The sequence below is a fragment of the Ascidiella aspersa genome, chromosome 1, assembly GCF_963924565.1.
Source record: "Ascidiella aspersa chromosome 1, kaAscAspe10.2, whole genome shotgun sequence".
NCBI lineage: Eukaryota > Metazoa > Chordata > Ascidiacea > Phlebobranchia > Ascidiidae > Ascidiella > Ascidiella aspersa.
The window spans coordinates 22,753,336-22,776,533 of NC_139447.1; the positions used below are offsets into that span (position 1 = coordinate 22,753,336).

The following is a 23,198-nucleotide window of genomic DNA, read 5'->3' on the forward strand; positions in this document are numbered from 1 at the left end:
AACGATTTACTTTATTTTGGGTGAACCAATCACGACAGTTTTAAACAGGGAGTCGAACCGTTTGACTTTTCCGGTTCAGGTTCGGTTCGGGTTCATGGATTTTTTCGGAATCCGGTTCAGTTCCGGTTTCGGTTCGAAGGAATATGAAAGTTCCGGTTTAGCTCCGGTTCGACCATCGCTATTTCAAAACCGGTTCATAAAGTTCCGGTTCAGATACAATATAATTTGCGTTAAATCTCAAAATGAGGGTCAATAAATGTAGAGAGAATAATCTTTGAATTGTAAGTTATTTAATCTAAGTTCCGTGACTTATTTTTCGCCAAATCGATGACACCTGTCACTAAATCGGTGACAGAGTGTCAAGAAATTGGTGACAGGTGTCATGGATTTGGTGACACTGACAGGGTGTCAATAAAATGTTACGACCCCTGTTGTTTTTTTCTGGGCTGCCTAGAGTATTTACTTATGTCGCCTATTTTCGATTGTCATAGACTCATATATTTCGTAAGTGTGCCGCCCAATTAAATTACCTCTCTTGGTGTGCCGCAGTGAAAAAAGGGCGCTGGTCTAGCATCCTACCACAGTGTTCAAACATTTAATAAATACCGCATAATGTTTGAGTAAGGGTAGGGCTTTGAGTTGGCGTTTAGGTGTCGCGTTGGTGGGTCAATTATTATTATATTTATTATTTTACAATAATTCTTGACTTGGAAAAACCCAAACACTAACCAGCACCCTAACCCAAATAATAATGTGCGCTGTGGTAGGATTTGCCTTAAGGCAAGGGCCAACAGCTGCCTAGCAAAACGTGGAGTAACATAAGGCATATTACTCCCTACTGCTACAATGCAAGTAGAGGCTATACATTTTTAAACAATGGGTAAGAAGAGACACTGTGCAGTGCACGTGTGCACCTCATCCGTCAGAAATCAGTGCAGTTCTAAGCAAAAAGGTCTACGACAATCAGTATCAGTGCATTCAAAGGATCAAAAAGTCTGACTTTTAGACTTTGAGGTCTTCACTGTGAATAAAAACATTAGTTTTGTGATTTATAAGAAACTAATAAATATATATATATATGAAATCCAAATAAATGATCATAGTTAATATTGGGAAGGTCACAAGTGAGAAAAATTTAAGATGAAACAATTAAAATGACTGTGTTTTAGGTATGTTGGGCAAAGTCACGTTTTGTTGAATTGCTGGCAACCCTAAAGACACACATCCAAGTGTTTTTATTAAAATTTGTTGTTGGTGTAGAAACCTACCACTTTTTTACAGTAACTAAAAAAGAGTTGTCAAAATTAAATAACAAGAAAGACATAAATATAATAATAATACACGGCTGCCTAAGTCTCTTACAAGTTCTTAATCCGACTCCAAAGGAGCAGGCCACTAGAATACCTGTCCTTAACTTTTTGTACTCTAAGCAAAGACAATCCACTCAGTAGATAGTTGCTCTTAGAGTATATTCACAAATCTCACAAATACAGCGATAAACAGAGCGGTGATTCAAGCCGCTAATCAGTAAGACGTATAAAATAGAATGAATTGTCAAATGCGGAAAAGCAATTCGCTAGGCGCGGCGGTCACACATCAGTGGACAATGGTCACGTGTATAGTGAAGTAAAAGTAGGCTAAATGCTACAACCAACCAAAATGCTAACTCGCACCCTAACCCAAATAATGTAAGCAATTAAAGCCCTTGACAAACATGTGGTAGGATTCTATACCAGTGCCCATACTTATGCTTTTAAAGATTTTAGGTTTATAGTTAATCTATATACTTTCAACATGGCTAATGGAACTGATCAAGTGCACAATACAGAGTATGACTATTTGATCAAATTTTTGGCTTTGGGTGACTCTGGTAAGTAAAGCAACTAGAAGAAAGCATTTACCATGCAAATAAATTACAACAAATGTATAATCATTAATAGGTGTTTGTGTATCTTGTCAAACTGGGTAAATACCCAATGGACTCACGGCAATTCACTAGACCAGGAATGCATAACTATTTAGAGATTGACGGCACATTATCATTCTTTTATTTTTTTCACGTTCACTACAAGGAAGCATATAATATTGGATTGGAGCCTTGTGCCAAGTATTAGCATTGATACTTGTCCGATGCTAGGGTGGTATCAGTGCCAACTCAAAGTTTATGACGTCTAATTTTTGTAGGAATTCGAAATGGTGAAAAGCTTGAAATGGCAAAAACATTACAAAATCAAAGAAGATTTTTTTAAAGCACAATTTGTTTTACATTTATGTTGTTATACTTAGTATAACATGTTATATGGTAGGACATCACATCATAGCCCTGAATCCGCAGGGAATAACAGATCTCAAAATATTTTCTGTTTCAAAATATATATTTAGAATAAAGTATATACTTGCCTTTAAGATAATACCTCTTTGTATTTTTTTTAAATAATTTATGTTGTTATCCATATATTTTTCCATTTACAAGTTTTTGAGCTAATAACTTTTAATTGTTCTTGATGTCCAGTAGGGATGCTCAAAGTAGAATATCGAATCCTTGGATTCGAATCCAGATGGGATTCGGATCCAATTCTGCCGTTTATTTCGGGTAATTGGAACCGATATAATTTAATGTTTTACCGCGGATTGTTGCGCCTAATTGTACAAACGCGTGTGGTAAGTTTCCCTGTCGCTGCGGCGACCAATTTACAGAGCTTGCTTTAAATGTAACCTGGTAGTGCAGTGTCAGCGTTTTTTCGGGCGACCAATTACTGCGTCTCGCGATAACGTTCGTCTAATAATTAAGTGTCAATCAAGCGTTATTGGGCGAGCGATCAACGTGTAATGTCTGGTGTGGAGTGCGCAATTTCCCTAAAGCCGATAAGTTGCAAAAGTAATATTACGTTGTAAAACGTTCTGGCCGTCCACAAAATGCGCTATAGGGTTACTTAAGGTCAACCTTAGGCCAATATTCAGCGAGGTTATGCAGTTATGCGCAGCGTAATTGTCAACAATTCGTTAAGTCAATAGTAACTTTGTATTATTTGCAGTACATTATTTGACTGCATTACAGATCACGTTAGTTACAGATCATTGCTTAAGACTTCCGTGTGCAGTGTTGCATTGTACTCACTATTGGCAAAAATACAAGTTTTGGCAACAACCTGGACAGTTGACATATTACAGTTTACACAACTGCTTCAAATGACAGTTGTTAAGAATGTTAAACACATGGGAGATTTTTTTTATTATATGTACACATGTTAGAAAATTGTTTGGGTGATTTATTGTTGTGATTTTAGGCCCTGTAGAGTAGATAAGATTAATCCCTTCCCCAAACAAAATCGAGGATAAATAATTTAATAAAAATATACTAGGATTCGTTATTCTGGATTCGTTATTCTAGATTCGAAACCTATTATTCTAGAATACCTTGGGATTCTACTTTGAACATCCCTAATGTCCAGACTTCTTTGCATTATATTTGCTGTTCATTACTAAATTGGGCTGTGTTTGGCAGAACATGGTGTTACAGCTGACAGAAATCTAAGTTGTGCTTTGTGCATAGGGTTTGGACACCAGGCCATGACTGTCAAGAAACTATATTTTTTCGCAAATTTATATAAACTGAATGTAAAGCAAAATTTTTTGAGGCCTAGGTGATAAGGATTAATTTGGTATTAAAGTTATACCCTACAATTTTTTGCAAAAATTTACTGAAAAAAACATGGCTAAGAAAGCCTATATAATACAAACACTGATACCAAGTTGGCTGATGCCAGACGCGTAGCCTCCTTAAGCCAGCATCTTTAATAACTGTGTCAAATTTTAACACGAATTTAGAATAAGTCTGTAATTTGTTGTCAATCATGAATAGGTTCTAAAATGTTCTAAATAATCCTTATAGTCTGTAATGTTGTGGGAGATTATGGAATGGCGTTTAACAACCTGTATTGTTAATAAAATGCCCGTAATCCAATATGCCATCTTTAATCATATAGTCTTAAAAAAAGGTTTGTTTATGGTATTGAACCTGGTCGTTATTAAACAAAGGTCTGCCATTCCTTAGGTTTGTAAACATTATGGTAATAAAATGTTTGCAGTACGCAATTGTTTTTTTATAGTTTGCAAAGGAATTGGTTCCTAGCAGGCAATATACTTAGTTTGAGTTTTATGTACAAGTAGGAAATAGCGCTTGAAAAAAGTGGAGAAACGAGCGCACTTTGTCGTTGTCACTCCTTTTGTTAGGCGACGACTCAGTCTCTAATTCGAGCGCACAGTGTGACGTCGCTGCCCCTTTTACTTGGCGATGATGAAGTTGCTCTGTCTCCTTTTTAAGATTACATGTGAGCAACCGAGCCCCGAACATAGTGGCGACCGGTGGACAAGCTTTGTGATTTATTATAAGAGATATTATATTATGTACATATAAGCTTTCAAAAAAGAAAACACTACAACGTAAGTCATTTACATTAGCCCTAAAGATCAACAGCTTTAGTTTGAAGTTGCAAACTTAACTGGAGAATTACTGTATTGCATAGTTTAATTTTGTATATCTGCAATAAGTTGCAATTAAAAAGTTTTAAAAATTTCTTATCAGTAAGATGTTTAAGCCTTTATGTCACTACGTCAGTGGTTCTTAACCTTTTTTGTTTTGTGCCCAACTTTGGTATTGTCCTGCGCCTTGTTTCCCCTAAGATATCAAATAAATAGCATTGCAAGAGCTATTCGGTATTTTTCTACTACATATTAGTAAGACACGAAAAAATAATAAATCCTTATTTTTAAGAAAATTACGTTCAGGCAAAACACGACACCAAACATTGAGGTCTGTGTTCAAAATTTATAAGTGAAAATCAAGTTAAGCATAACAGGGTCAGGATTTTACACTCGCGCGTTCCCCAATGTGAGTTCTATGCTGTCCAGCCTACTGTTGATTGACCGCCACTCGCATAAATGACTAGTGCCCTTAAGCAACATTGCTTGTTGTTTTTAGACCTACTGAAAGTTTAAATAATAATTTGTGGCAAATAATTTTTAACTTCAATGACGAAGGCCATTTATTTCATAAAATTGCTTACAATACACTTTTGCGCAACTACAACAAAAAATTTACCAAATGCATCCCATGTGATAAAATGTACTAAGCGTTCAATATTTCAAGGAACGTTTAAAATGGTTTCATGGATAAGGAAATTGTTATTTTTCGCTAAGCATCAGACTTAATAATATTTTTTTGGAGAGATTTCGCACTGTGGAAATACTATAATAAAAGCTCGCTATACATAATAGTGATTTAAAAAGGCCGATTAAAGCGGATAAAACTTTACCTGCCAATTTTTGTCTGTTTTCATTTTTTAAATCCGATTAATATTTGTCTTCTACATGTAGTTATAGGGGGACGAAAATTAAATTGATAGATTATCCTTCTTTTGGGGCCTATGCCTATGGTAACCCTGGTTGTAAGGCTGCATAGAAACGATAGTAAAACGCCGCAGAATCGCAACAATTAAACATTGCATTATTGCATTTTGAAAGGTGTGACGCAATGGCCATATTGCAAAAACATTATAAATTGATGCAAAAAAGTCTTGAGTACCTTGGCGCTAAAAAATGTCATCCAAACAGGATAAAATGTAGAATTAGATAATAGTGGAAGTGGCATGTTGCCCAATCACTGTGCACAACATAAATCTCCGTCATCTATATTATAATGCCCTCACTAAGCACAGCCCAATTTTTTTACTCTCATGTGAAAGTATTACACAAAAAAACCTTAGTCGTTTTAATTAAACAGTACAAATTTTGATTTTTAGCTGTGAAAGTCTTATTATGCCTATTCAAGTGCAATTAATATTTTTTTAGAAGATTAAAAATTATAATACTTTCTGTGTTGAATTTTAGTAAACACTAGACCAGTGATTCACAACCTTTTTAGTGCCAGAGCTGCATTTCAAACTTAAGGTTTGCAAGGAGCCGCATAAAAAAACAACAGTAGGCATATAATTAAAAAATATTAGGAAAGCAGCAAAAAAACAACAAAACATTATGCTAGCCTAGGCTAACTAATTAACACTGTTGAAATAGCTATTTCTTATTGCCATAGCTTGTCGATCAGGACTAAATATATTATGATGTTACAAACCACAAAATTATTTTAAACAGCAGGACGGAAGTAACCCGGTAACATTAGTACTTCATACCCGGGAGTAACATTAGTACTTCGTACTCGGATCCTTGCTGATACAATTCATTAATTTTTGATTTCTTTTACCTCTTAGTTGCAATTCTGCTACTACTAACTAATTTTTCACTCCGTTAGTGAGAGCCGCAAAATGTACAGTTGAGAGCCACATGCGGCTCTGAGAGCCACGGTTGAGAATCACTGCACTAGACTCATAATCTACACCTTAAAAACATTGCTTATGCACCAGATTTAAAAACGGGTATTTACAATTTTCCTACACATCCAGGTTTACTTGTTGCATTTTTTATAGGTGTTGGAAAGACCTCATTTTTGTTCCAGTACACCGATAAAACATTTGAAAGCAAATTTGTTACAACTGTTGGAATTGATTTTAGAGAAAAGCGTGTGGTGAGATATTGTATATTTGTCATAAAATGGCATAATGAATAGTTTAATATTATATAAATAACATATTTTATGTACAGAGCTATCGTCCATCTGGTGTTGATGCAGGTCGGGCCCAGCGTATTCATTTGCAACTGTGGGACACAGCAGGACAAGAAAGGTGAAAAATTGTTTAGTATTTTGAACCTTTTGTCCTTCTAGTGCAGTGGTTCCCAACCAGGGAATTGATATGACATTTTGCTTGCTTAGTATAAGGTTGGCTAAATTATTGTTTTAAAAATAATTTTAGTCAATTGGGGTAAAAAATATTTTAGCAAAATCTGATGCGTTTTATTGCAAAGAGGAAAAACCTCCCTGGCTGGATTATACTGTGCCAGAGTATGGCAGAATGCTGGCGACTTGCCTAAGAATCAGCCAGAAAACTGAAGAAATTAACAAAAGTTTTAACAAAAAAAAGATAATCTTTTTTAAAAAGATCCAGTTCATAAAACCAAAAAAAACTGGTAGTTGTTTCTACACATAAATCAATCACATATATTTTTAAAATGCCAAATATGTTAGTTTTTTTTTTTAAGTTATTTTGCAAATTACATAAATGCAAAAAAATTATGCGCTGTGTGCAACTTTTGCTGTAATTTTGCTATGATCGTGTCTCTGTTTCAACCATATCTATTCAAACCATTGGCCCTATATGCATACTATGGCATGATAGCACGTTGCACTTGACTGTGTGACTCTAACCTCGCCAAACATTTTCTGTTAAATTGGATTAAGTAATATATATTAAAAATTTCTTTCAATTAACGAAAAAAAAAAAATTTTCGCGCATTTTATTAGGTTTTAAGCTGCATGTTTGCACACGAGTTGAACCCAAAACAGCTTAACTATGTAACAGTGCCAGTGTAAGAAAAGCAGACATGTGCATTGTGGAGACCCCAGGTTGTACTTTAGCATGCCCCTTATAAATTTGTTTATGTCACAAATTATTTTGTGCTATGGTGCAACCTTTCGTTAACTAATTTACTTGTTAATACCCTTGTTTATCGCGTAAACACGGAAAACTTCACACATTCACAGGGTTGTTCCTAAGCAAAAATTTACACTCGCCAGCTGGGCGAGCGGCAATCAATCGGCACTCGCCCGGACGAAATACCACTCGCCAAATTTGTTGGCATGCCGTCTGCAAATTTTCGTCCTAGCGCTGTCATTTCTTGGGTTATCGTTATTCTGTTTTGTGGTTTTTATACATAGTTTTTATAAAAGTCTGGTTGTTTATTTCCAAGCACGGATGAACAAATTAATGACCCATAAAGCAGTTTACGCTGAAGACAATGTTTTAGCGAAATATTTTTAACAATCTTTAGCAAAAAAAACACTGACACGGCCTGCCTGTTTTCCATTTTTCTAAAAATCCTTGTGCTCTCTTTTTTCGTATTCTGTTTTTCCTGTGCTTGAAGGACAAAAACTGTAGCAATTGCTCTTAATTTCGTAATACAAACAATTAAATAAACACAAAAAAGTAGAACTATTTATTCAATGAATTATACAAAAGCCGTAGTCGTTGGTCATAAAGCAGCTTTGAAGGGCTAGATCTCCGCTATTAACACACATATGTGTGAATGTTTCATTGAATAAATGATATGGTACTGTGGATCCCCTTCTATGAGGTTGCTTATACTAACAGATTGAGCAAGCATTGGCGTATGGTTGTTTCTCGACTCGTTCCCTTCTGAGCCTGCATAGCTCAGTTGGTAGAGCGACGGTCCCGGCTTGACCAGGGGTCGTGAGTTCTAACCTCACTGCAGGCTAGTTGTTTTTCTAGTCTGCTCTGCTTGCATCATAGATCAACAGATTCGGTGAGTCTGCGATGGCTTTCGGTGTACTAATTATACGTAAGCCAAACTCGTTGGTCATAAAGCAGCTTCGAAGGGCTAGATCTCCGCTATTAACACACATATGTGTGAATGTTTCATAGAATAAATGATATGGTACTGTGGATCCCCTTCTATGAGGTTGCTTGTACTAACAGATTGAGCAAGCATTGGCATATGGTTGTTTCACGACTCGTTCCCTTCTGAGCCTGCATAGCTCAGTTGGTCGAGCGACGGTCCCGGCTTGACCGGAGGTCGTGAGTTCGAACCTCACTGCAGGCTAGTTGTTTTTCTAGTCTGCTCTACTTGCATCATAGATCAACAGGTTCGGTGAGTATGCGATGGCTTTCGGTGTTCTAATTATACGTAAGCCGTAGTCGTTGGTCATAAAGCAGCTTCGAGGGGCTAGATCTCAGCTATTAACACAAATATGTGTAAATGTTTCATTGAATAAATGATATGGTACTGTGGATCCCCTTCTATGAGGTTGCTTGTATTAACAGATTGAGCAAGCATTGGCGTATGGTTGTTTCTCGACTCGTTCCCTTCTGAGCCTGCATAGCTCAGTTGGTAGAGCGACGGTCCCGGCTTGACCGGAGGTCGTGAGTTCTAACCTCACTGCAGGCTAGTTGTTTTTCTAGTCTGCTCTGCTTGCCAACAGATTCAGTGAGTCTGCGGTGGCTTTCGGTGTACTAATTATACGTAAGCCATAGTCGTTGGTCATAAAGCAGCTTCGAAGGGCTAGATCTCAGCTATTAACACACATATGTGTGAATGTTTCATTCAACACTTTTGCAACTTAACGCATTTAGGGAAATTGCGAACTTCGCACCTGACATTACACGTTAGTCGCTCGCCCAATAACGCTTGATTGACACTTGATTATTAGACGCACGACACAAAGTAATTGGTCAACCCGAAAAAACGCTGACACTGCTCTACCAGGTTACATTTAAAGCAAGCACTATAAAATGGTCGCCGCAGCGACAGGCCAACTTACCCCATGCGTTGGCACAATTAGGCACAACAATCGGCGGTAAAACAAATTATATCGGTTCCAATTACCCGAAATAAACGGCAGAATTGGATTCGAATCCCAGGATTCGATATTCTACTTTAAACATCCCTAGTCACCAGAAGGCTGGCAATATTCTGCCACCTTGCTGTGCCATCTCACAGTTAACACTGGTTAGTGTGTAAATTACTGCAACAATGTGAGTTTTTGGATTTGCGGACCAGTCCCAAGACAACCTGGAATTATCTGCTTTCTCTTCTTTTTGTTGCCTTTATTTCATCCCTATCATCACAAAAAATCTTCAAAACTTTCCCCTGTGTTTGACAGTTGTAAAATACTTCGAGTCTACTGTGATCTGCACTTGTTTAGGTTCTGGGACACTTGTTATATTTTCTAAGACTAGTTTTTCTACTAAGGTAACTTTATAGAAGCTTAACTCTTTGAGCACTGGCAAATTTTTTTTAGGCAAATTTTGATCAATTAACCAGATTAGAATAACCCTAGGAGTTTCAATTTAATATATTTTGCCTATTTGAGCATAGAACCCTCATGTGGTATTACATTTGATCGCGGTGCATTTTATTCAAAATATTGAGTATCACTATCAGAATTAAATGTCAAGTCCTTAATCATGGCTGGATAATTTCTTCAAAAGTTCACCTTTTTCTGGCACTGATGTTACCTGGTATTTTGTATTTCATTCCTTTTGGTTCATAGCATTGGATTTCCTGAATAAAACTAATAAGTTTGGTTATTTTACCTGAAGGACATGCCGGTTAATTGTCTACCTTAGCGTTTTTTAGCTTATGGTCTACAAACAAGCCTCAATATATAGCTTTGGTATGGGTACATATTTGCTAGGCATATTTAGTTTACTTTAGAAACCTAAAGCTTACAATACTTTATGGGCTAAAAGAAATATATTGGGGTAATAAAAAACAGTATCTTTTCATCCTATAGAATCGATTGGGGTAAAAACAAACAACAAAATATTTATAAGAATAAAACAGATAACAAAGTAAGATGTTTTTTGTTTAATAGATCAATAATATGACACAGATTAAGACCATTGTGATAAACTTGTTTGTATAAGGATTACACAAAAGTTTCTAATCATTCTGCAGGCCTTTTTAGGATACAAATTTAACAACTGTTGTTTAAACCAGCATAACTTAGAGAAACAAAATTAAGATGGTTAATGGCTCATTGGTTAGGCTAAGAATGTTATTTTTACCTGAAAAAAAAAAAAAATTATTTAGGTGTGATGGCATTTCTTTTTACCCAAACTTTAGAAATTTTTTTTACCCCAACTGACTAAATCGTATCCATTCTGTGCTGTGTTAAAGATTTGGTTTAACCAATCTGGCATTAAATCATATACCTTTCACCGTTGGTAATACAATTGTGTTACATGATAATTGCAACACTATTTTGTTTTATAAGTAATAACTATACTCCCTAAATGTTGCATCATTAAGAAATTGCAATGCAAAATAATGTCTTGCTGATATCCAACATTGCTTTGTATGCTGGACACCAACATTGTAGTTTTATATTTGTCAGTCAACCCATCCTTGACTCCTTTGTTGACACAAGGGGCATACCTTTGCTAACCTTTGTTTGCCAAAGGGGTGTAACTTTTTGTAGTTTTCTGACTTTTATTAGTAAAGTTACCATTCATTATCATAGTTATATTTGTTTCTTTTGTTAAATTTTGCTAAACATTAAACCGTCCACAGTAGGCATTAAAATACTTCAACAGTGCTTCGCGGGCCAACAATACTGATGTTGCGGGCCATTTTTGCCAACATTTATCGACTGCCCCTGACCCCTGAAGATTTTTGGGGTTGACATACCATAAAATCCTTTTAAAATGTTCATGTTTAAAGCTAAACCTTTCAGGGAATATAGTTTTGTTTTTGAAAAAATCATTTTTTGGGCATGTTATTTTTTACTTTGGACTAATGTTATATTAAAACAGATATTAAAAAGTGAAAAAGGTCTTTCCGCGTTGCCTATTTTGGCACTTTTATGTTTAATAAATTGGGCATTTTACACACTGATTTTAGGCTGTTGCGCAACATTTTGGCCACCTGCACAACTGGTAAAAAATTAGAGGAAACACTGACCCAGATAGTTCCTTTCATATATATATAGATTAATGTTCAGAAATTTCCCTTGCTTCATATTTATTGTACAGACTTTCTGTATAGTCAGGTTCTTTATCCTAGATTCTAGAACTAGCAAACAATAATTTTTTAGCAAAAAGTCTTAAAAATAAATCACTAAAATACACAGAAAATTATAAAAAAGAAACTAAAAAAACAAGAAATTTGAAAACATGGTTTAATCCTTACAAGTTCAGAATAACATGTTTATGAGTAAAGTGTTCAAAAAATTCTTAGGTTTACATCATAATTCCTAATTTTCATTATTGTGTTTGTTGTTGGGATAAAATATTGAATAATTATAATTACATTTTGCTGATTTGACCTATTGTGCTTGACTAACTTTAATCTTTGTTAATTCTTTTTAGATTTAGAAGTCTAACGACTGCATTTTTTCGAGATGCTATGGGTTTCCTTCTATTCTTTGATTTAACAAGTGAACAAAGCTTTTTGAATATTAGAAATTGGCTAGGTATGTTGTTTTATAGAATTTTACCAAGTAATAGTTATTTACGTCTAGGGATGTTGAAAGTAGAATATGGAATCCTTACATTCAAATCCCAATCGTATCCAAATCAGGTAATTTGAGCTGAAGATTTTGTTTTTACCTTGGATGGTGCCAAATTGTGCATAAGCAATTGATATTTGATAAAGGCCTGTAGCCATGACCACACATTTATAGTGCCTGCTTTAAATGTAGTCATGTAGTGTGGTGTCAGCGTTTTTACGGCAACTCTGTATTCGTTGCAGCACAATTTTGTCTGCATAACAGATTATGAATACTAAATGACACCCGTCTGGAATTGGCCATTTAGGTGTCAACGTTTGGGTGCGATTGTGGCGGTTTTGTTTTACACCTTATTGCTTGCCCCTGTTTGGTGTTTAGTTCAGTATAATAAGACCAAAATGGGACGAAAACTGAAAAGTCATAATAATATATAAATTGGAATAAGACCAACCTTTTTACCTAACCCCAAATCACACCCTTAACTACATCCCTAACTCTCCTCGTAGTTTTAAGCCTAAACCAATTTCTAACCCACAAGAGTGATTGAGTGGGGTTAGAAATTGGTTTAGTATAAGACAGTTGGCCAAGGGTTCCCTACTCCTGATTTAGATAAACAACATTTATACTCAAACAAAAAAGTCTGTGCGTTGAATAATTTTTCGCGTTTAATTAAATTGAACATATTTTCCAGATCAATTAAGGCAACATTCCTATTGTGAATCACCCGATATTGTACTTTGTGGCAATAAAAGTGACCTTGAGGAGCTACGAGCAGTTTCTGAAGATCGTGCTCGTGAATGTGCTGAAAATTATGGGTAATGAATGATCACACAGTTTTACAAAGCTGTGTGGCTTTATCTGTATTTTCTTAAAATGATTTATAAGCTTTTGTGACATACAAATTAATGTATATTTTTATTGTTGCTTCACATCAGGGGTGACAAACCTATTTGCTATCACGGGCCACTTTGTCAGTTACCGCTGAGTAAGCGGGCCGCACAACTTTTTACTCATACTATAAAACCTGTTAAAATCATGAACAATTGTTCATCAAACAAAACTAATCAAAACCCATATGAACCATATATAAAATTATTTAACGCAATATTGAAATATGAAATAATAAAAAATAACAAATAAACATTTAAAGAATGTTTTTACTCAATGAGAAATTTGGAAAAAAATTTGCTTTACTAAGTGCTTGATATTAGAATGCTGTCAATGTGGCAACTCTCAACTGCATACTAAGATTTTCGTCTGTTAGCCTTGACCTGTAACGACTTTTTGTGATGTTCATTTTAGAAAAAATTGTTCGCATAGATATGTGCTTCCAAAAACAGATGACCATTTGAGTGCGCTAGCAAGTTTGGAAACTCTTCTATTGATGCATAGCCTTCAGCAAGTCATCACTTTGTAGTTTTATGAGTTTGATTTGCAGCTCAGAGGGTGCAGAAGCAGGTGTAACATTGAAGGGGATAGAAAAGATGTCAAGTTCCAACTGCTTGCTTTTGATATCCTGAAATCTAGCATTAAAGCTTTCCAAGAGATTGGAACATTCCAAAGCATATTGAGCACAATAAGTTTGATTGTATTTTTTCGCTGTGGAAAAATGAGTGCAATTGTTGTCTTTTAACTTTTCCCAGAGGCTCAGCATTGACGTGTAACATTTGATCTTGGAAAACATCGAGTGCAGTAGTTGATCTAGTATTTGAAGTTGCACATTCAAGTCGTTTAAATATTTTGTGACATCTACCATAAATCCTAAGTCGCACAAGCAGTTTTATCTTTAAGCTCAGTCAAAGGACATTTCTTCAAATTTCTAAACTCAATAATTTCTCGGCAAAAAAAAACTGAAAGAAAGAAAGCAAGCATATTCCCACAACTTGTCCAACGAACAGCACAGTCAGTGTCAAAGTCTTTAAGAACTTGCTTGAATATGAGGTTGTTCAGGTCTCTTATTTAATAAAGTTAATACAGCCTGTAACCACCAATATTACATGATCAAACTTCACAGATTTTGCACAGAGGTTTTGCTGGTGAACAATACTTTAAAAAAAAACTTATTATGTCTAATTCCTCTTGCATCCATTTCCTTCTTCAACAATGACACCATCCCTTTATTGTTTCCGACCATAGCTGGTGCGCCATCAGTAGCAACACCACACAGCTTATCTAACGGCAGATTGAACTTGTTTAGTAGGGTGGAGTGAAAAATTATTTTTCTTCCAAATCAAAATTGAGGGGGTCTAAAATGCTGACAAAACATCTAAAACCGTCAAAAAAATTTGATTTGGGAAATTACCTCCTTAACCTCCCCCCAAAGGTCATGCAGGGGTCAAAATAGCCAAATAGGCCATAACTATTTTATTTGATGTGCTAGAGAGTTGGTTAGTGGCTCAAAATATGCAGAACATACATGTTTCTATTCAATATAATAGAATTTTTTCTTCTAAAAAGAGCAGAAATTTATGAAATTTACAAAAAACTAAATTTTGTCAAAAATTTCCAAATTTTTCATTTTTATCTAAAAAATTTTTGAAATGATGAAGAAATGTTGCATTAAAAATCTAAATATACTGCATAAATTACACATTAATAACCATCCAATCACAATACTGATATTGAACACTATACTGTTCTTAAACAAATTGGTTCTTTGCATGGAAATATGGCATGAGTTTTCTCTATTTAAGTTTTTGCCGATTCAGCCTCGTCTTGCAAATCCAGCAACAGATGATGGAGCTTCTGTTATTAGCTTGAAATGACGCTTGAATGCTTGATTGAAACGAGGGTGGCCTAATCTGAGAGATGTTTTTGTTATTGCTTTCATTTTAAAGTCATAGAGAGTTTTGATGACAGGAGGTTGCTGTAACGGTATATCCATTGAATTCCATGAAATCATCTGTTGGTATGACTTCGTCTTTACGTTTATTTTGCAATGATAAAACGTGGAAGATGTTTTATTTTAAAGCATGATATCTTTAGATTCTAAATGCCAGTGTTATCCACCTAGACTGGCAGATTGGACCGTTTTTAAATATGATAGGTGCAGAACGATTTCCAAATAAACAAGTCTGAGAAATATAGCTTAGAGCAGTGGTTACCAACCTGGGGGTCGCAGAGCATTTCATAGGGGGTCGCGAAGCTATTGCTCATGCAACAACAAAAGTGAATGTAAGTAGGGCGAGGTACCGGTCCGCTAGTAGTATGTGCCTTATTGTGTGTCACTCACCCAGTATGCGTCCACTGTGATGCAATAAATATGACTGTAGGTCCTACAGTAACGCTTATTACATCACGCTTATTACATCACATACTGTGTAGGACTAACAAAGTAGCCTTGTATATTAGACAACAGAGATCAGTCAAGACTCGAGATTGCTAAAAAATAGTTAAGGGAGCATTGTTCGATGGAGAAAAAACGAAAATACATTGAAGAGTACATTAACCTCGGCTTTACTTCTTTATTGACCAATGGTGTTGAGAAGCCACAGTGTGTTCTCTGCAACGTTGTTCTTAGCGCAGAATCATTGAAACCATCAAAATTGAAACGCCATTTGGAAACCAAGCACCCTCAACATGCTAAAAAGGATGCAGCATTCTTTAAGCGCCATGAAGCTGGTCTCAAGCGGCAACAGCTTGATGCTACTGGAAACTTGCATCAGGTAAATGTGGCTGTACTTCAGGCGTCCTATGAAGTCGCACTGGAAATTGCCAAAGGAAACACTTGTGAAGCCATGCTTGTTAAAAACAGTAAAGCTGGTTCTCGGGGATGCAAGTGCGGCGAAAGTTAAACAAGTCTCTCTTTCTAACAATACCATCGAGAGACGCATATCGGATATGTCCAAAGATGTAACAGTGCAAGTGATACAGGAGATCAAGGCTTCTCCGATGTTTTCAATTCAGGTAGACGAGACAACAGATGTTAGCTCATGTGCTCATCTTCTCGTTTTTGTCAAGTATATCAATTCCGGTGACTTCAAAGAGGAATTTCTTTTCTGCAGTGAGCTGGAAACTACTACAAAAAGTGCAGATGTTATGAAGAAGAAGACAACTTTTTTTTAATCTGCCCAACTTGATTGGACAAATGTTTGTGGAGTTTGAACCGATGGCGCCCCTTCTATGTTGGGATCGCAGTCTGGCTTTCAAACACAAGTTAAGGGGCTTGCACCTGAAGCAAAGGGAACACACTGTTTCATCCATAGATATGCGCTTGCCAGCAAAACATTACCAGCTCAACTTAAAGATGTATTGAATTCTGTGGTGAAAATCGTAAATTTTATCAAAGCAGGGGTCTCAGCTCACGTCAGTTCAAAGAACTTTGCAAGGATATGAACTCAACACACGAAATGTTGCTGTTCCACACAGCTGTTCGTTGGCTCTCCAAAGGGAACGTTCTTAATCGCGTTTATGAGATGAAGGTTGAGATTCAGGCATTTTTAGAATTTAAAAATAAAAGGGAATTTTTGTCATACTTCAATGATGATAAGTGGATGAACTGCCTGGCTTATTTGGCGGACATATTTGAAAAATTGAACTGCCTGAATCTGAAACTTCAAGGGAAAGACACAAATATTATACAACTCAATGATAATGTCAAGGCATTTGTCTCAAAATTGAAAAACTGGCAGCGAAAAGTGCATATTGGGAACATTGCTATGTTTGATAGATTGTCCAGTGTTTCTTGCATCGAAGAAACGGGTGAAGAGTTCGAAGATTTAAAAAAATTGATTGTGGCACACCTGCAGACCATGGAGTCCGAGTTCCAACGTTACTTTCCACAACTACAAGAGCAAGAAGCTACACTTGTTCAAAATCCGTTTTCCGTTTCTTTGGATGCAAGTGGCATTCCTGATGAAATCCAAGATCAATATTTTGATCTTAAGAAATCTGCTCGAATTCGCTACCATGAAAAGTCACTCTCTCAATTTTGGTGTGAAATGTATGATTCATACCCACAAATTTCTAAGCTGGCTTTTCAAGTGTTACTGCCCTTCGCTACGACGTATCTATGCGAGAGTGGTTTTTCAGCTCTTCTACATATGAAAACGAAGGAAAGAAATAGAATGAATGTGGAAGACGACATGAGACTGGCTCTGTCTAGCACCCAACCTCGAATTTCACGGTTAGCTGCAGACCTGCAAGGTCAACCATCGCATTGATTTGTCAATAAATGCAAGAAAAACATTTTTAGTGCTGCCTTTCTAATTATGCATTTAGGAAAGGATATAAGTGGGGGTCGCTGTATCTAAGAAAAATTTTAAAGGGGGTCACCAAGACAAAAAGGTTGGGAACCACTGGCTTAGAGTATTGCAAAGAAATGTCTTTTGCCCATACCCAAAAAACATCCTTGTGGGGATGTTGAGGATGGACAGAAAGACAGTCGCCACCTTGGAGTCAGCCAAATACAAGCTATTCGGGGTAGTCCAGGCAGTTTCAAGATGACTGTCGATGAGGATTTTGAAGGTACAGCTTATGTTATTGAACCAGAAAATGAGTCCGTATCAGATGACACTAACACTGGTCGTGGTCTTCCACGTTTTATCGTTGCAAAATAAACGTGAAGACGAAGTCATACCAACAATTGATTTCAGCAACCTCCTGTCATCAAAACTCTCCATGACTTTGATATTAAAGCAATAACAAAAACATCTCTCAGACTAGGCCACCCTTGTCTCAATAAAGCACTCAAGCGTCATGTCAAGCTAATAACAGAATCTGTTGCTGGATTTGCAAGACGAGACTGAATCTGCGAAAACTTAAATAGAGAAAAGTCATGCCTTATTTCAATACAAACAACCAGTTTGTTTAAGAGCAGTATAGTGTTCAATATCAGTGTTGTGATTGGATGGTTTTCAGTGTGTAATGTATGCAGTATATTTAGATTTTTAATGCAACATTTCTTCATCATTTCAAATATTTTTTAGATAAAAATGAAAAATTTGAAATTTTTTGACAAAATTTCGTTTTTTGTAAATTTCATGGATTTATTCTCCTTTTAGAAGAAAAATTTCCATTATAATAAATAGAAACTTCTATGTTCTGCATCTTTTGAGCCACTAACCAACTCTCTAGCACATCAAATAAAATAGTTATGGCCGATTTCGCTATTTTGACCCCTGTGTGACCTTTAGGGGGAGGCAGCCAAGTCGGTTAAGGAGGTAATTTCCCAAATCCAATTTTTTGATGGTTTTAGATATTTTGTCAGCATTTTAGACCCCCTCAATTTTGATTTGGAAGAAAAATGATTTTTCCCTCCACCCTATTGTTTAGGGCTTAAAAGTGTTTGTGAAGCAGATCTCTGCAAGTAGTTTCGTGCATTGATTCTAGAGACAGCAAGTTTCATCAATTTGAAAATCTAATGTAATGCCTTGAAAAAATATTGCCACCTGCGCAGTATTCTTGATGTCCGTTGCTTCATCGAGACAGACGGAGAAGTTTAGAAGTTTCTCAGCTTTTTTTTTTAGATTATCTTCGATGTCTTCACCCATTCTTTTATTTTATGCGTTCACAAATAGTGTAATGGGACAAACTCAGCTTCTGGTACAAATTAACTGACTTTGATGCCAACTTTTCAGTATTCAGTAGCTTTAACAAGTAGTTCCTTTGCCCATGCCCCATCTTCATGCGATTTAAGCTTTTTAGATATTAAACAGGTACTTTATAGCTCACAGTGAGCACATCGTCATTTGTACTGCAAAAGGAAGTCATGACATTAGGTTGTGCGTACAGACCTTTCTTAAATTCATCTACTTTGATTTTTCTCATCTCTTCATCAAAGTTTTTAAGCTCAGGATGGTTGGTCTCGTAGTGACGCTTTAAATTTTCTTTTTTCATAACTGCTAGTGACCTTTTGCACTTTAAACAGCACGGTTTTCCTGCTTCCTCAAGAAAGAAAAACATCTCTGTCCATTCGTTTTTAAATAACCATCTTTTATCTACAATCTTTCTTTTCTTTGCTGAAGACTTTGAAATAAACGACAATTTTTGCTTGATAAGACATAGTGACGAATAACAACTTATAAAACCTGTAAAAAACGGCAAGCTTATGTATTCACTACTGTAAAGCAACCTAATCTTACACTAGTTACTACTGCATTGTACTAAAGCAGCAACAGGCTCATGGTCTTAAATTATTATTAGTATATTTTATGACATAACAAAGAATAAACAGTTGAATCCTGAGTTGATGGTTACCGTATGGATTTACACAACAGTTTCTCCGATTCCTGCATGATATGATACGCGTTATTCAATCCGGCTATCAGCTTTTGATCGCATCGCAAAGAGTAGAGCGGGTCTAAGAAACTTAAAGACTGCCATGGTCGGACCTGAATGCTTTGCGGGCCACACGAAATTCTGGCCCGCAGGTCACATGTTTGTCACCCCTGCCTTACATGTTTTGATATTAATGTTATTGGGATAAATGTTCTTCAAAACCTTCTTTCATTAGCTTTATAATGTTTTTCTTTAGTTTGAGATATAAATTTTAGCCTATTTTAAAATCTAAAGCATTGTGGGGAGCTTGGTTCTGTAAAATAAATGTCTTGGTGCATTATTTTACATGTTTGTGTGTAAAACTTTTTTTACAAAACTTATTTAAATAAATAAAAATTCTAGTAATAATAACTGTTATGGGTTCAATGACACCATCAAATATGTTAACTTAATGTTTATTCAACCAGACTACCGGAATGCAGTAAACTTTCGATGTTTGGGCTTTCTAAATGGCATAACACTAAGTTGTAATGCTTCATTAAAGTAAACTGAGTGAAATTATTAATTTCTTTATCGTTGAGATAATAGTTTTTTAGGGCACTAATGTTCTTTATAAAAATATGTGTAAGTATAATCACTGTTCTAATATGGGAAATTAAAACATAAATTTAATGTACTGGGAAATTAAAACATAAATCCATGTACAATTTCTTGATGTCGGAGTTGCACATTAATTTATAGTAATCATTTCTACCAATGTGTCAAGTTTGGCTCTTAACAATTCACAAAATTGGAAATGGGGTCCTAGGTCTCTGACTGGTTGGCCTGCTAAACAAATGTTTCTAGTTCAGGACAGCAACATTATATTAATCCAATAAGTTAAGACTCTGGCCATGCTTAAAATAGACGCTACTTTTATGGCCTTAAATTAATTAGCTTTCTTTCATGAATCATTTTTAGAAATGTTCTCTTTCCTTCATGAATCATTCATCAATCAGTTTATAAAAGCTTTATTTCAGTTAAATGATGCCAACCAAATTTAATTTCATCTTAGTTTATTAAAATGCTGTTCGAAAAGAAATGTGAACCTAAGTTTATTACCTCTGTTTTATTACAACTATTTCCTCATAGGATCTCTATATTAGCAATAAAGGTGGTAAATTTTTTTGTTTTTCAGTCTTTCGTATTTGGAAACAAGTGCTGCTACAGGCCATAATGTTGAAAAGGCTGTAAATCTACTTCTAAATCTTGTTATGAAAAGGTACTTGATTATTTATTTTATTAAAAATATAGTCATCTATCTCCAGCTTCAAAAAATGTTATCGTTGCTGTGTTGCTAGTTCCAAAAAAATACAAAATTTGGTTTTTATAAAACTTGAATTCTCAAGAGGCTTGTAGGGCATCATTAAAGCACTTATTTATTTCCAGTTGAAAACTCAACTGATTTTTAAGGATTGTTGGGCTAGATCAGACCTGGGCAAGATACGGCCCGCCAAGCACTTTAATTCGACCCGCGGCTTATTTTTCTTAAAAATATATAAACAAGGGCGAGTTTCTACAAGTTTGGTTGTATCGTAAATACACTTTTCAGAGACGGGTCTAGTCATGCTCTATTTTTAACGTGATTTAAATACTAAAATGGAAAATGTTTTCGCGCTTCACTTCACGCGAATCTCTTCTTTTTCGTATGTCCCGCACAAATGTTTTGCATATTTGCAGAGAAAAAGCGTTCTCTGCACTGTGGCACTCTCTCCAACGATATAGTTTAACAAACTTAGTCTAAATATTTACATAGTTTTTCAAATGCATTCCGTCATTAAAGTATGAACGAAATACCGGCTGTATTATAAACTCCTAAACATACCTATTTATATTTGTTAACCTAATTTAGTTAATGCCAGGTGTGTTTCTCCAAATTTATACCGTTTTTGCAATTTGGCCATTGTACCGCAAGTAACACATCGGTAACTTAAACCCCCAAAATCAAAAAAATACATGGTAAGTTTGTTTGTTGAAGTTTTTTTACGTATTTTAACCTTAATTTTTAAATCAACGCGTCCCATAACTTGATAAACGTCAATATATCACGCAATCTACGTTTTTTTATCGCAATTTTATTTTTAGTTCGACTTAAATTGCACATTGCGCACAACTCCTAACGTAATGACAAGTTTGTTAGCATCTTTGTTTTAAGCGTCAGAGTATGACGTCATTTGGCGTATATTTGAGATCCTATTTTTTCCCCGGCCCGCCGCAACATTGTAAGTTTCTCATGCGGCCCGCGGTTAAAATTAATTGCCCACCCCTTGGCTAGATTATCGTTATCAATGTAATGTGATGAAAATATGGATTTTCTATTAGGATGGAAGAAGTTGTTGACAAGACAATGCTCCCAACCCAATATGTTGGTAAGACTGACGGCGACACACAGAAACTAGAGTCTGCTCCGGAAAAAGAAGAGTCATCCAGCTGTGCTTGTTGATTGTCATTTTACGACAGGTTACAGATCGATACGGTACCATGCGATTTAAATGCAGTTTTACTAGTTGCTTTACCCTTTTATCTTTCTTAGCGTAATGTACCTTCCCTCCAAATGTGTACCCTAATATGCACTAAACTATCGGCCTACCAGATTTTTTCGCGAAACTACATAAGTAAAATCATGATGTTGCACGTTGAGTTATTGTGTTATTCTACAGAATATGTGTGTATAAGCAACTAATATTTTTAATTTAATGTTTATCGTACCTGAAATATTTTTTAACTATTTTTTTTTAAATGATTTCATAATGCTAAAGCTTTCAGTGCTGTTAAGTTTACCAAATTTTGTTTGAATGTTTCCAAACTACAGTTTGTAGACTAATGAAAAGGAGGTTATATATAAACTGTACTGCTTTGAATTAGTGTTTAATGTTTAGCGTATAGGCATAGCAGTAAGTTATATTGTTCGTTATATGAAGTTTATTTGTACAAGTTTTGAAACAAACTACTTCGCCTTCTGAATTTGCACGATATTATGTGATTTTTAAGGTCTTTTCTGTGCGAATTGTTGGGCCTGCAGTAAACGTTGCATTTTTACACCCAAACGGGTCTCCCTTTCTGCATTTGTAAATTTTTAATAGTGCGTTGTTTTAGGTTGTGTTTTGTGTGCATTATGATTTGTTATTTATCAAGTGCCATAGAGTTTTGGTAAAACTGACAACGTGAGTTGGTAAATACAACATTTTTTATTCATCTTTACGAAAAGTTATTGACAGTTTGGTTTACTATTTGTGTTATAATCAGTATGCATCGACTAAAGATGTACGTGCAATGAAATGATATTTGTATGTTCATTTGGTGTTTGGTGAAGATTGGTGCTTTCTTTTTTACCAAAATCCTTAATAAATACATAGGCTTTAATTGTATCAAATTGATGACATACTAAACTGGAGTAACAAGCAGTTTTTCACTCAATTTGACTATTCTCATAGAGAATTTTTATAATATCGTCACGCCCATAAAAAAAGTGCCCAAGTCATTTTTTCCAGATTTTGATGTTTAATCGCTTATTCACTCCATGTTAGCATCTCAATCCATAGAAAAAGTGCCTGGGTCATTTCTTTGCACATGCGCATGCGCATGCGAAATGACGGGAACTTTTTCTATAGATGGGGGTGGTAACAAGAAGTGACTTCGGGAAAAACTCTAAAAATATGGATAAAATGTCTCGGGCACTTTGGTTATGACCGTGACGCTATGTTAGTTTGATGGGCAAGAAAAGGAGTGCTTTTGGCTAGTCATTATAAGTAAAAAACGTAATTTCTAACTAGTAAGTCGGACGAAACAAGATTAAATAAAG

At 35.6% G+C, this 23,198-nt stretch overlaps 1 protein-coding gene and 1 pseudogene across 1 annotated transcript; both read left to right on the forward strand.

Annotated features, from left to right (window-relative positions):
• Positions 1-1,147: 1,147 nt before the first annotated feature.
• Positions 1,148-22,758, forward strand: LOC146168311 (ras-related protein Rab-27A-like). The gene is made up of 7 exons (XM_083390990.1): positions 1,148-1,870; positions 6,483-6,580; positions 6,658-6,737; positions 12,000-12,103; positions 12,831-12,954; positions 20,535-20,618; positions 21,719-22,758. Exons 1-7 carry the CDS (start codon positions 1,795-1,797, stop codon positions 21,837-21,839), a joined length of 687 nt encoding a protein of 228 aa, XP_083247116.1. The 5' UTR covers positions 1,148-1,794; the 3' UTR covers positions 21,840-22,758.
• LOC146168312 (protein FAM200C-like) lies at positions 15,550-16,204 on the forward strand (annotated as a pseudogene).
• Positions 22,759-23,198: the final 440 nt, after the last annotated feature.

Excerpts from the sequence above, each read along its gene's own strand:
- LOC146168311 (XM_083390990.1), top strand. The coding sequence starts at position 1,795 with ATGGCTAATGGAACTGATCAAGTGCACAATACAGAGTATGACTATTTG. Across the intron at positions 12,955-20,534 it reads GAATGTGCTGAAAATTATGG|TCTTTCGTATTTGGAAACAA; the intron begins GTAATGAATGAT and ends TTTGTTTTTCAG. Across the intron at positions 20,619-21,718 it reads CTAAATCTTGTTATGAAAAG|GATGGAAGAAGTTGTTGACA; the intron begins GTACTTGATTAT and ends ATTTTCTATTAG.